Here is a 13,910-nt window from a genome sequence, read left to right as displayed (position 1 = left end):
AAACACTTTAAGTCATAATCCAGATATAATAAATTGTTTAGTAAAGAATATTGGCTATGTAAGTGATGTGCAGGCCATGGAAAAGTAAAGTAAACACAGCAGCTAAAGTTATTAAAAGGTATGAGGCAACTTCTGCAAAATTCACAGATGTCGACTGTCAGATATCACCGTTTAAAAATGGGAAAAATATTCAGAAATATTACATGTTTTAATTAAAATATGTTTCTCACTTTTTGGAGGCTGTGACTCGGCAGCGCTGGTGGCAGCCGTCCAGAGCTACATCAGTCATATGCCGCGTTAAAGCAGGGAGAGTGACTGTTAGTTGGCTCCCGCTGAGCCCCCCTCACCGCCGCCTCACCTCCCAGCTGTTACTGAATATGGAGTCGAGTCGCTTCCTGCCGAGAGTGAGCACGTTATTAATGAGAGCAACGCTTAAAGTGACAGAGAGCTGAAGGCGAGAAGTCGAGCTGGAAGCAGCGGGCAGATTGGTCGGACAGTTGTTCCACCACAGTGATCACCAGTTTGGCACAGACTCGTAGTTACACTTAACTTCCTCTTCCTCTTCTCTTCCAGATCAGCGGACTTTATTCCTTTTCTGTTCCAGGTTTTCCCCGTGAGTATCATCTTTGCAAGTTTAAAGCTCTGTCAGATGTTCTCTACGTTATGTCAGTGACCCCTGGTTTTTCGCTAGACCTGAGAGTGGTTCACATGCCTGAAAATGTTTTTTTTTTTTAAAAAGTACATTAAAGCTTTTTTTTTAACAAGTGAGAATTAACTTTCCAAAAGTTTCAGGCAATTAAGATGTTTAGTTATTTATTTTTGAAATTTATTTTATTTTATTTTAGCAATTTTTCAGTTGATTTGTAATTGATGATGTGGAAAAACAAGAAAAAAGGGCAGGGAACAACCACACTTGGTAATCAGAGAAACTTTGTCTGGAAGTCTCCTAGTCAATAACACCGAGCCACCCACACTTACTTACTTAAGAGGTGGCTATACCAAATGTAGCAACTAACTTAGCATTAGCATTTTGGCCACAGCCAGGAACCAGCTAACCCTCAGTTATGCGCTAACACTAGTTGTCAGCTTCCATAAACCATATGGGTCCAACCCACAGGCACTGCTAATAAGTACTAATTAGAAACAAGCTAGTAAAATACTAGAATTTCACTCAACAAAGCGAAGTACAAATTTCTTAGATGGTCTGTTCCGAACAGAAGACCAAAATCGCAAGGCTGCTCAGTACAACCTGCCTTGAAGTTGTGCTGTTTTGATGGCTAGGCCTGGAGAGAGAAGAAGAATCAATTTGATTTGGGGTTTTTGATCATTAAAAACTGTATATAAATAAAAATTGTATTACGTTCCTAAAACAAACAGAAATCACTGCATGGCTCTGATAGGTGCTCCACAGTTGGACGGGCACTGTAACAGGATGTGTCCATTGAAACAAATCAGTTCATGGAATTTCTTCTCTCCTAGATTTTACACGATCAGCTGTAAGTGGCATTATTGCAAAGTCGAACGGTTTAGAAACCACAGCCACTCAGTGACAAAGTGGAGGACCATCTAAAGTTACAGCGCTGAGCTGTATATTGCATAAAAGTCACCAATGCACTGCATCCCAAACCTTCTCTGGCATTAACATCAGCACAAAACTGCACCCCAGGAGCTTCATGCCGAGCATGGCCGTGTAGCTCCTGTTGGTGTAATTTGTAGGTGGCCCAGTGTTTTTGTCCATATATGGATTATTGTTCAGTTGTTGATGTGTGTTATCTTTGTTTGTGCAGGACCAGAACTTCTGCGTTATCACAGTTCCAAATCTGTCCACTGAGTTCCCCCTGTTGCAGAACTTTATCAGGGTGCCGTCAATTCCCACCAGCTTGCCGCAACATGAGCTCTATATCTTTCACCGCGATGGAATCAGGTAAATCTCACAGCTCAAGTTTTGTTTGTTTCCCAAAATCACAAATGAACAACACCGATAGTGTATTTGAACCTAATGACTCTGTCACTTTTAACATTTACATTTCCTCTAATATCCACTGGTGTGGTCTTCTGCTTCAAGGTTCAACATGTTTTGCAGTCAGAGACGCTGTGCTGCATACCTTCGTTGTATTGAGTGGTTATTTGTATTGATTTAAACTCATTGTATTAAATTACTGTTGCCTTCCAATCAGTTCGAAGCAGTCTGGCCAGTCTGACATCTGACAGCCACAAGACAGTTTAACTCAGAAAACTGAAGTTCACTGTATATTTTCTCTTTTTCTGACATTTTCTGCAAACCCTAGAAATGGTTGTGTGGGAAGACCCCTACTAAATCAGCAGTTTCTGAAATACTCAGACCAGGCTGTCTGACACAACAGCCATGTCACATTCAGTGACTTAACCACATTTCTTCCTCCATTATGAATCTCTTTTTGAACTTCAGAAGGTTGTCGTGATCATTTCTGCAGCCCTACATCTATCATGTTACTGCCGTGTGATTGGCTCGTTAGATACTTTGGTTAGTGTAAAGTTGAACTTCTGTACCTAATAAAGTGGCTGAGTATGTTTAGTGAAATTTGAAAAATCATCCATGTACTCCTGCAGTGCTGAGCCCAAGAGATCAACACATTCTTTAAAACAGCATCGATACAGAGCATGAACTGTTCAGTCATTTATAGTGATTATACCATGAAATCATTTATGAAGTCTCAGAGCACTATAGAAAGCATTTCCACAGACTCTTTAAGTGTTTTTTCCCCACAGGTCTTTGAGCGTGAGGCCAGCCGTGGCTCTGGACCGCTCTGCTGTCTCTGCTCTGGTGAAGGATCTGAGTCTGAATGAGTCTTTGCTGCAGGACCTGGACCGCTACTACGAGACTGGCTGTGACCAGGTCAGCCAACAAACACTGTTATTAACACACCTGCAGTCAGATTCACAAAGACAGACCTCAGCTGTGCTTTAGATCAGACAAAGACTCACACATTCAGATATATCTGCAGAAAATGAGTTTCAACTACAAGTTGAAACAACTCGTAACAAGTTCTGTTTAAATAAGACTTTGACAAAACTGGATATGAAAATCACTTTAATATCAAGGTTGTATTTTAAGCAAAGAGGAACATCTACTTCATCTCATCTGTGAAATCAAAGAAAAAATTTTGTGACTCTGAGATTAGCTTATTATGTTTGTAACTCCTGATTTTCTTCAGCCTTTGTGTAACTCTCTGAAGTAAAACTAATTAATGATGATCCTGAAGCAGTAGTATCTGCTTTCCTTTCGTTAAAGATGCTCCAGTGTGTCCTCTGCTAAAGGAAGCATAAAAGCACCTTTGCTTACTGTTTAAAGAAGTCAGACAGCTCTTATTACAGCTGCCATGCAGATACTTCAGGGTCATTTCATTCATTCCAAACCTTTCTTAAACTAACTTGACTAACTTGACCGCAGTTCCAAAATTTAGGAAACATGGATGTTAGACAGGGAATGTTGGCAGATAGGAGGAAACAGGTAAGAAGAGCAAACAGGAGGTAATACAGGTGGAGGCAGGCAGGCAGAAAACTCCGCCCTGCGCACCAACACAAAAACCAAGAGTTAAAAAAACAATATCATAAAATCTGAAACACATCATGAGATAAACAAAGTCAAACAGAACTCCAAACCCAGAGACAACAACAAAGGGTTAATATAGTAAATTTAAGGCGGGTAAAACTCTTTTTGCTCCCCTTAACTTTAAAAAATGAGATGGTGATTAATTTGGACTGTCGAGTGTAACTGGAGCGGTGTGATGATTGTCTTGGAATAACGAGGAATATTGGCTCTTGTGCCAGGGAACAGATTGGTGAGAATTCAGCTGAACGGATTTTCCTCTCTGACTGACACCCCAGCTGTCACTGCCGCAGCTCCAACACTGATAATTACTTCTCAAATGAGAATGCAGCCACTTCATGTGTATTCATGGCACTGGTCTCAGCTACAAGTAAAGTGCACTCTTCTCGTGTGTAGTTCAGTGGAATCACGGAAATTTGACGTGTTTTTGTTTGGTTCACTTGTTCCTCAGGATGCCGTTCCACTGCAGGCCTTCGTCGCCCAGGCAGAAGCAGAGTTAGTTGGGATTGTCATCATCAAGGACGAGCAGGTACTAGAAGTCTGGTTTATTAGTAAAAGTGTGAAGTGTTTGACCATTTAAACCCCCATTCTGCCTGAAAGGAGTAAAAAGATTTCTAATAAAAGGTAAATGGAGTTGCCAGTGAGCTGTTTTAAACACTAGCCTGGCTTTTCACTTCTTCTCTGACTAAAGAGCTGCGCTTTATATGATTAAAGTCTGGAATTTTTTTTTCCGTTAGGAATTGTGCTGCATGTTCATTTTTATGCTCCATCGATCTGCCGCTTTTATTTGTTTTTATTTATAATTTTTAATGCTAAATGGCCAATTAGGACACATTGTGGACATGGGATACTTGCAAAAACAAAAAGCCAACCTTCAACAACAACAGTAAAAACAATTAAACAATATAAATAATTAAGAAAATATTCTATTAAATAAAATACTAATTTGAAATAAGATAAAATAAACAATAAATAAAAAGACAATGTACAAATAAAATTAATTAAAGTTATATTAATAGCTTTAATTAATTCTTAATAATGTAGCTATTATATGACATGGCATACCAATACTTCATGGTCTAATAACACAGTAATAGGCAACAAAGGCAAAAGAACTGCAATAAGCAAAATGTACAATGTAAAAGGAGAAAAACCTAAAATATTACTCCTGAAATTTGTTCCTCTGTCGTCAAGCTCACATGAATCTGTGTCTTTGTCAGGACATCGAGTACATCCGTGCTCACTACAACATCGAGAGCTTCATCTACTTTAGCCACCATGGCTACGATGAGCACGCTCAGATACTCCACTTCGTCCTCAAAACCACCGTCCAACACTTCTCCAAGAACTTCTTTAAGGAGGTTCTCCGGCAGGCTCGCAAATCCTGCCTGTACCTCCGAATCTACCCCCCCTACCACAGCCAGGAGGTGAGTGCACGGGGCTTCCAGGTCCTTGCTTAGCCCTTAACCACTGGGCCACTTCCAGCTGGGGTGCAAGGCTGCTCATTAGTGTAACAAACTAACGAGTGCACACTGTAAAAAGTGTTAAAAAAAAAAGACAAATCCATTTTACACAGATCATGTGACTATAAAACCCCAGTCTAGGTAGCAAGATAGTGCATGTACAGGTAGCCAGTAAAGGTACACAATCAGTCTAGATGAGATGTGTAAAACATAAGGCCCAGAGGCCAGATTTGGCCTGGGAGTCCGGCCCACAGGTTGGCTTTGGAAAAGGAGTGCATATAGATTTTTAAGTTTCAACCGTGTTTTCATAAGCCAGTTTTTAAAGACCACCTCCCCAGTTTCATTCATACTCTGCAGAGGAAAGTTCCTGTTTTTTTCAGTAAATGCTAAGGAAATGTCTGTTTTTTTACAGTAAGTCCACATTAACAAAAAACAAAAGAAAGATACAACATTTTGTGTAAATTAATAAAAACTTTACACTTTGAACTACTAGAACTTTTTCTCAATTTTGCACATTTACCATGTAGTTTCACAGGTTCAACCCACTTAAGATCGAAGTAGGCTATATATGACCCACGCAACATGTCCTCATCCCATCACGTAACATACCGACGCTATGTTACGGTATGTCGGTTTGTTATGCGTTCTGAGGCATGAGAGCCCTTTGGAATGAATCTATACATGTAAATGTGTTTTACGTTCTGATCATGAATCACTTTGGAAAACACTATAGTGCAAATAGTGCAAAAAAATTGTGCAAATGTACAGTAGGACATAATCATTGGCTGAGTACTCTCTGTTGTTAATGGATTTTCAAAACATTTGCCTTCCTGTTTTTATGACAGGTGGTCTAATAAATTCGTTAAGTAATTCGTTAAGTAATTCAGTTTGTATTAGTTCTGTGTTGGATTATCACTGATTACTTTGACTTAAGTCACAGAAAGTCTGAATAAAGGCAGAATTAGATTAGATCATCCCTGCAGCAGGAAGGGAAAATAAGCTGTTGAAAGCCAGGAGAATTTTTTCACAACCCCGTAAAAACATAAATAAAACCAAATGTTTTTATACTGAGTTTTATTCATTTAATGGTTTCCTCTAATTCAGCAAACTTTTATTTATGGAGAGAGCAGGTTGGATATGGAATTGTGCTCGTGGCCGTCTAACTTGATCAGAGAGACGGGTTTGTGGTCGTGTTGCGCCTGTCAGCAGGTCATTTTTTACAGCAGGCTGCCGGTCCCCGAGGTCGGGGCAGCAGGTGTCGACAGCGCTGCCAGCTCAACCTCTCCACGCCATAATAAGAAATTTCCTCAACGTGTAGAGACCTTCCACTTCCTCTGCTAATTAACTTCCACAAACAAGCACCAGATTGGGTGATCGTGATGTGAAAATGGAATAATGGCAGAAGATAAGCAGAGAATTAGCTGTGCTTGGGCAGCGTGTGTCAGTGGTGTAACGCTTGTATCATCTAACTCTTCACCCGAGCTCGTTATCACCACGTAGCTTTCCAGTTGCACCCCCCCCCCAAAAAAGCCCCAAACTGATTGCTGTTTAACCTCCGATGGGGTTTTCCCTTTCTGTGCTCACTGACTCCGTGCCCTCTCTCTCTGCACTCAGAATTCCTGCGTCCACCATCTGCATTATGTCCTCAACTGCGCCGTCCCCGTCTGCCCACGACGCCAGATCATCTACCCGCTGGAGGAGCTTGGCATCAACGCCCCATCTAGGCGGCTCACAGAAGACCAGGTGGGCACAGCAGCAGGCTGACAGGAAGCCTCCTGCCAGGGAGTTTAGATGGCAGGGAGCACAGCAGGGTGCGCATGTGGCCACCAGGCGGTGCTGTTTCAAAAGAGTTCAGACAAACTGTAGGTATGCAAGAGAAACTCACTGCTGGAGGATGAAGTGCACAGTTTGATGGAATGAACGTTCATGTTTTAGAGATGCTTCTGAGCAGCTTTTTCCCCCACACCTACAACAATTTATCACATTCACTTTGAAACAAATGTTTTTAAACTACTCTACTGAGGATTAACTACAAAAGTCCTCCCACATTCATGTGCAAAAAAGCATGATGGACTAATCAGCACACCGTGTTTGGCTCAGAAGATGAGATTTAGTTTTTTAACTTTTAGGGAAATCCTTTGAGGATTTAACTGTCTCAGGCTCAAAGCTGTGTACACAAAAGAGCCAAGACTTCTCAGGTAAAACCTCACAAACACATCCAAACTGTTAAACCTCCACTCAAAATAACAGATGATCATTCAGATAACACCTAGAACCAGTGAAGATTTGTTGCACCATTCATAAAAAATGTAGTGTGTATTTCCAGTTGTGCTCCAGTTTTACAGTTTTACTGATGAGATGAAATGAAATATCAGGATACAGTAAAGACCTGAGATTGTGGCTGCAGTCGATCTTCCTACTTCTTTGTCCTAATTCACTCATTCAGATATGAAACAAACAGTGTTCAGCCCCACTGTCACCCTGAACTGGATAAGTGGAAGGAATGTATACTAAATCTTTGTACACTTACATTTGCTTGTATTGAATAGCTCATAAGACTTTATAAGTGGTCAGTTCCACATTACCCCAACATGGTTATAAGAAGCATGAATCAAGTAAACCTTTTGTTGTTGTTATAGAAACGTGGAATGAGGTCATTTCTTTTGTTTCTTGTCATTGTGAGTCCATGTAAACAAATATGCCGTGTCACAGATTGCCCTTCCGATTACTTCACTGCCTCTCAGCGTTTCCATCCATTGCTGGAATCAACCTCAGACATCCTTCGAACTGGCATATATTGATTAAATTACATCAGAGAACTGCTTAAGATCGGACATCTGTGTTGTAGTTTTCCTCCAATTCTATCTTTGTGGTTTGCTTTTTTGTGTTTTAGTGTTTGATAATGTGTTTAGAGTATTTTAGGGAAGGACAGATTGTGTCTGACTCAGTGAAAAGGGTTTAAGGTTTTGTTGAATGAGTGACACATTCTGCCGAGGACATCGATGATTTGGTTCCGAGAATGGCACTAAGGTTTTTGGTATGTTTATTGTTCCAGCATCTTCTGTGGCTTCAGTCTTATAGTCTCAGTCTTCTGTCTGTTCATGTAATCCCAGACTGACTCCATGATGTTGAGACCATGCCCTGAGGGGAGTCAGACCATCTGTCGCAGGTCTGTTCTTGTAACTAAACATACAAATGAAAGGAAAACCAGCACAGAGTGTTTCAGGCAGGTGTCAGGCCATCGCTTTCCTTCAGATCAGCTTTGATGCTTTTTGAAGAGTAATACTCACCTGTTTGTGTGTCAGCTCAGCACTGATGATAATAAAAAGCTGAGGTTAATTATATGAAAGTGAGAGAAAACACTTGCATCATCTTCCACGTGCAGTGTATGCTGAGCTGTCACCTGCTGCCTGATTTCCACTATAAGTTGATTAAGTAAAGGGAAAAAGTGCAACAGAATAAAGAAAATGAAACTAACAGCCTGGGTTTTAGTACCTTGGTTTGTCGCTCTGTTTAAGGCATATTTTCTTCTGTAAATATGAAGTGCAGCTTCTTAAGATGACTTCAGTAAAAGGTGGAGAAAAGCAGGTGAAAGTAGCCTGTGTGAATAATGGCATGGTTTCAGCTGTCAACCATGTTTGGGGCTTAAAGCCTGGCTGATTGATTTTAACATCCTGCACTTCAAATATTTACCCCATGTTCAGCAGCGCTCTTTCCACCTGAGGCGTCACCATGTACACTAACATGTTCATTTCACTCCATCACCCCCCTCCCCTCCCGCCAGCCCCATGCCAGTCATGATTTCCACGCTGCCTGATAACAGCTTCGCCTCCGAGATCTTTGTCCCAGCCTCCTCCCGATGTCGGCCCCGGGATGACTAATCAAATTTAAAGCACCTGTTCCCTCTCTGTCAATACGGGATCATGTTACGCAGTGCCGTGGTCATTGTGTGCGGCAAAGGTGAGGCACCTCCAGCGCGATAAGAGCGGCTGCACCTGCTCCACCTCACATGCAGATGAGACGGGAGCTTTGTTCATCTGATTACCTCATCTGGTTAATTCCTGCAGTATTCAGACGGATGCATCTAGGCATTTAATTTTTCCAGTATATGATAACAGATGAAGGGTTTTTACATATAAAGTAAAGCTCGGTTTCAATAAATGTCGACCTACAGCAGCTGTGTGAGACATCAGCTTAAAAATCACTGTTTGTCTTATCTATTTTAAAAGTTAATAGAACAGACAGATATACATGCAAACAATAATATGAGATTTTTTTTTCTTCAGGGTAAAGGCTAGTCTAAATGAACCAGAAAACGGTCATGACATGATCTTATCTTCAAAATTAAGGCGCACATGATACCGGCAAGTCAGTGTCATCACCAAAAAGCTTTCACAGACTTTTCAGAGCCAGTGTGCTGCTCATTTCATATTTATTTACATGTCCCAGTTTATATTTATAAATGTAATATAATGTAGAGAACAGTAATGCAGTCTGTTCATACTTTTTCTTAATCATCTTTCAGGTAGTAAAACGTGCTTAAATTAGCTTTAGACAACTTCTCAGGAGTAGTATGTGGGACCCATGTTGGTTTTCTTGAGTGACCGTATTTGGACCAGAGGGTGGAGTTCATCTAATTCTGACAAACTTGTTATCAGTCTGCATTCATAAACTACATGGATGTAACACACAAACGCACACCTGTCTGATAATTAGTGCAAAATAGCAAACCTGTAAAATACTGGAGTTTCACTCAGCAAAACAAGCACAGGCTCAGTTTGCAATAATATAATATAATCAGTCATAACAGCCATACCTCCATACCCATAACTCCAGTATCCAGTTCTGACAAAATTCCCACTGGGAAGTTTTTATCCATCAAACTATCCAAAACACTCTTTTTGCACCAGTTTTTAAACATGCTTTTTTAATACTGGTAAATCATTTTAACCCAGACGTCTGGGGATCGACTCACTTTGGAGCTTGCCTCATGTGGTCGTTAGTGGAACTGCAGATTATTGCATGAAATTCATTTGGTTTTTCAGCATCAGTGGTTGCTGCATGATTTAACCTAATATTACCTGCAGTAATCACACAATATACATCACATATCGACTCCAAGGCTACTTTATCTCCAGTCAAGCAAAAAATTAAAAATAATGAGCCTGTGCATTCAAAATTAAAATAAAGACAAATTGACTTTTACTGCTTACATAAGTTCCTGAGATGAAACCCTGTTTCCGACATGCTGTACAAAGACCAAATGAAAAAAATGGAAAATACAGTTACACCCATCTATTTTGGAGCACATTTTTCAGGTTTTAACTCTCTGTACAAAAATATTCAAATAACATGAAAGTACACGCTCTCAGCTTTAATTCGAGGACCAAAATGTGGCATTAATTGTTTAGTAATCACAGACATTTTTATAAATAGTCTGTACTCAGAGGCTCGTGCAGCTGGAATAATTGCAGAATGTGGTTTGGTATTGTATTGCTAAAATTAAAATTACCCGGAGGGCTGCATACACATGGTTTAGCTTCTGCGGGATAGTTTTCCATTCACAATCATGTTACTAATTAACTTAATTAGTTGTTCCATTAAGTGTTTTTAAGCATTACACACCTCTCAACCTTTTCTGAAATATGTTGCTTCAAAACAAAAGCTTGGTGTATATACTAAATTACCAAACACAATTCAAAATCAAACCTGCAAAGTTTAATTTTTTGTGATTTTTTGATGCTTCAAATTTTTCAGTGTGTGGCTTATTTATCATATAAAATAACCAAGGCTTCTTACGTTTTCCTCCTACAGTCAAACCTGTGCCAAAACACCTCCGTGTATGTGACAGATGTTGGGCTCACATGCCCTCGTGGAAATTTATTTAAATATCACACAAAGGTTAATTCCACCCATGCCCCCCCCCCCCCCCCCACACACACACACACACGCACACACACTTTTTTCTTTTACTTTTTTTTTTTTCTCAGTGTTGTTTTCATTCAATAAGGTGCATTGTGGGGCCAATCTGTTTAATTATAGAAAATGAAGGCGACATTAGCTGCCTCAGATCACAGTGAGAGGAGGCGAGAGAGACGATTGGCCTTGGAGAATTGGGAAATTGGAACGGCGTGTTCGACCAATTCCTGTGGGACGCTTTTGTGATTGTTGGAGAAAAGGGTTCCTTAACTCTCAGGTCACACATTTGATCCCTTCCCATCCCAGCGGGCTTTCCGTTTTGGCTAAAATTAAATGTGCTTTGCACGAAATGTTATTCATGCTACTTGTAATTATACGCTTATGCAGGGAGGCAGGACTCTGTATATTTTGGCAGATTGCGTGTCAGCTCATTAAAATTCTTCTTCCCTTGAAAAAAGATGTATAAAAAGTTCATATGCTGTTGGAAATTTGCAGCATTTAATGTAATTTCCTTTTTCCTTTTACGCAAGAAAATCCCTTTGCTTTGAGCCGTTTCTGCTCAAACGCTTGTGAACTTTTTTGAAAACTGGTGAAAAGCATGATTGATGGCGTGTCCATTAAGTTTCACACAGCGCAGACGTTTAGGGCCTAAGATTCAGCACGAGTCGCGCTTGAATGTCACAGAGTATAAAGAGAAAAGCTGAAAGCTTGCAGGCTGATGAGGTACCCCGATGAAATCTGCTGAGCTGTGAATGGGAGAAATTGGACAGGTCATTATGTAATAATAAGTACATTTGCTGCATTTATTTAATTTCCTGAAAATGGTGTCAGTCGTTCTGGGAGTGATGTGTCGCCTCCAGATGGGGGTAAACGTGACAGACCGTCTCCTCTCTTTGTTTCTCTTAGGCACCGTTTGCTCTCAGCCTCGTCAGCAGAAAGTTGACCATGGAGCCAAAGGTCACCATTAATACCCGGATTGTGCTGGTGGGAGCTTCGGACACAGGTTTAGCTTTCCTCGAGGTGCTTTGTTCCTGGTGAGTCTGCCTCTGAACTAACTCCAGGATTGATTGCGGCTGTACTTTCTAAATTTGTGGCAGGAGTGACAGCGTTTTTCCTATTTCACTCTGATCCGATTAGCTGTTTGGTGTCCCGGGGCAAAAATTTGCTCAAGCCCTTATTAAGCCTCTCACAGAAACCTCTCACCATCTGTGCATTGTGTATGTACCTTATCATCTCCAAGTCCCCATCAAGCACAGAGCACACAGCTCTGCTGCACACGGCACACAGCTTCATTAGCTGCTCAGAATCTCACCTATACACTCAAAGTGCTCCCAAGAGTTTCTGTCTGTCGGGTAGTTTGTGGTGAACAGGCGGATGTAAATGTGCCACGTACAAGTGTAGCCCGATGTATACAATATTGTTCCTTTGTGCCATAGTGCCACTGTTGCCACCAACATATGACATATTCCTTCATGAATCATTATAGTCATATTCAATCTGACCATACACACCAGCCGGTTGCCCCAAATACTCACAGGATCAAATATAGATTAATCCACTTCTAAAAGTAGTTCCTGATAAATTTATCATGTTTACTCATGTTTAATAAAAATTGATTGAACTTTTAAAGTTGCTCTTATGGCATTGATTAAACTGATAAAATTAATTTGTGTTTAAGATTACATATTCAAAATAGGTCGCAGTGGATGTCTCCATATATGTCTAATAATGAAAGTCTGTGTAAATGGCACTCAGAATCATCAAGTGGCGCAACCTGTAGTACAAACACTTAAACATGCACCTCATGTTTCTGAATCAGTAACTGTCTGCAGACAATGATGTCTGCTATAAGCACAAACAGGTCACACTGCATGTGGCAAAGAAGAAGAACACGGTGAGGATGCAGGTGCTGTAATAGAGATCTGGCAGATGTTAGAATGAAATGTGTTTAGGTGCCCGAGTAGCCCAGAGCCTCTCACTCGAGCTTCTGTTTCATTTCTTTATCGCCTTTCATGCCAGGAATCCAAACCTCTGGAAATGTCACTTGACTTCAGCTCAGGCGTCTTCTGTTTGCCTCTGTCCTCGCTCCCTGAGATTAACTGCTCCAGCAAATAATAAGAAGCAGAGGGCTGCTGATTCAGAGCCAGCTGATAGCTGCCAGGCAACCAGGGTTGTTGTTTTGAGAGAGCGAGATCTCTCAGCGCTCATAGAGCTGGTGAGGCTGGCACTGCGGCGGTGCCGGGGCAGGCGCACGCAGCTGTCTGAGGCCTGGCATTCAGCGGGGCCAGAGCCGGCCCCCTTTAATTAGCCACTCCACTGTTTCCCCCGTCAGGATCTGCTGCAGCGATCTGTGTTTGCTGTCACTAATGAGTTGACTAATGAGGCAGTTAGTGTCTACTGGACTAATGGTGAGGCGGCAACACATTTAGAGGGTGAAAGATGGGTCAGTTTCGGCCTGCGAGGGGCCCCCCTTATCAGCCTTGCCCAAATGTCCACCCCCCTCCACACCAACACAGATTTCCTTGTGCTCATTGAGTCCACCCCCCCCCCCCCCCCCTCTCCATTACTGGCTGGGACGGGGTCAGGCAGATAAAGAGCTCTGCAGCGGCTCAGCCCTTTGCTCACCGCGGTCAGACTGCAGGGTCACCACAGCTGTCTGTCACCGGCAGATAACAGAGCAAATCCAGAGCTGCTGATTTTGTCGCATCCAGACGCCAATAATGGGCCATAATGCCTCAGCGCTGCAACAAAAAATCCATCTTCTGGCACGGATTGACAAGAAAGTTTGACTGTGGTCGCTGTCAGATTGTTGCTGTGTTATTGTGTTGTTGTTATTATTCGCATGTTCATGTCAGAAAGCAACGCTTAAACCAATGCTGACACAAAGCACGGAGGCATTTTTATCTGATCCAGCTATAAATATTGTTTGCTGGGAAATG

General features: G+C 41.4%; 1 protein-coding gene across 1 annotated transcript in view; it reads left to right on the top strand.

The window, feature by feature from the left end:
- cfap61 (cilia and flagella associated protein 61) overlaps positions 1-13,910 on the top strand; it is a 46,147-nt gene that overhangs the window by 8,314 nt on the left and 23,923 nt on the right. Inside the window, exons 9-15 of the mRNA XM_085373146.1 lie at positions 574-613; positions 1,788-1,924; positions 2,749-2,875; positions 4,041-4,118; positions 4,810-5,016; positions 6,667-6,795; positions 11,878-12,005. Of these exons, the coding sequence (XP_085229272.1) occupies positions 574-613; positions 1,788-1,924; positions 2,749-2,875; positions 4,041-4,118; positions 4,810-5,016; positions 6,667-6,795; positions 11,878-12,005 (846 nt within the window). The remainder of the gene's footprint in view (positions 1-573; positions 614-1,787; positions 1,925-2,748; positions 2,876-4,040; positions 4,119-4,809; positions 5,017-6,666; positions 6,796-11,877; positions 12,006-13,910) is intronic.

This window comes from Diplotaxodon limnothrissa, linkage group LG15 (genome assembly GCF_057381915.1).
Source record: "Diplotaxodon limnothrissa isolate DT_005_m linkage group LG15, D_limnothrissa_male_GT1.1, whole genome shotgun sequence".
Classification (NCBI taxonomy): Eukaryota; Metazoa; Chordata; class Actinopteri; order Cichliformes; family Cichlidae; genus Diplotaxodon; species Diplotaxodon limnothrissa.
This window is presented reverse-complemented; position numbering and strand designations above follow the sequence as displayed.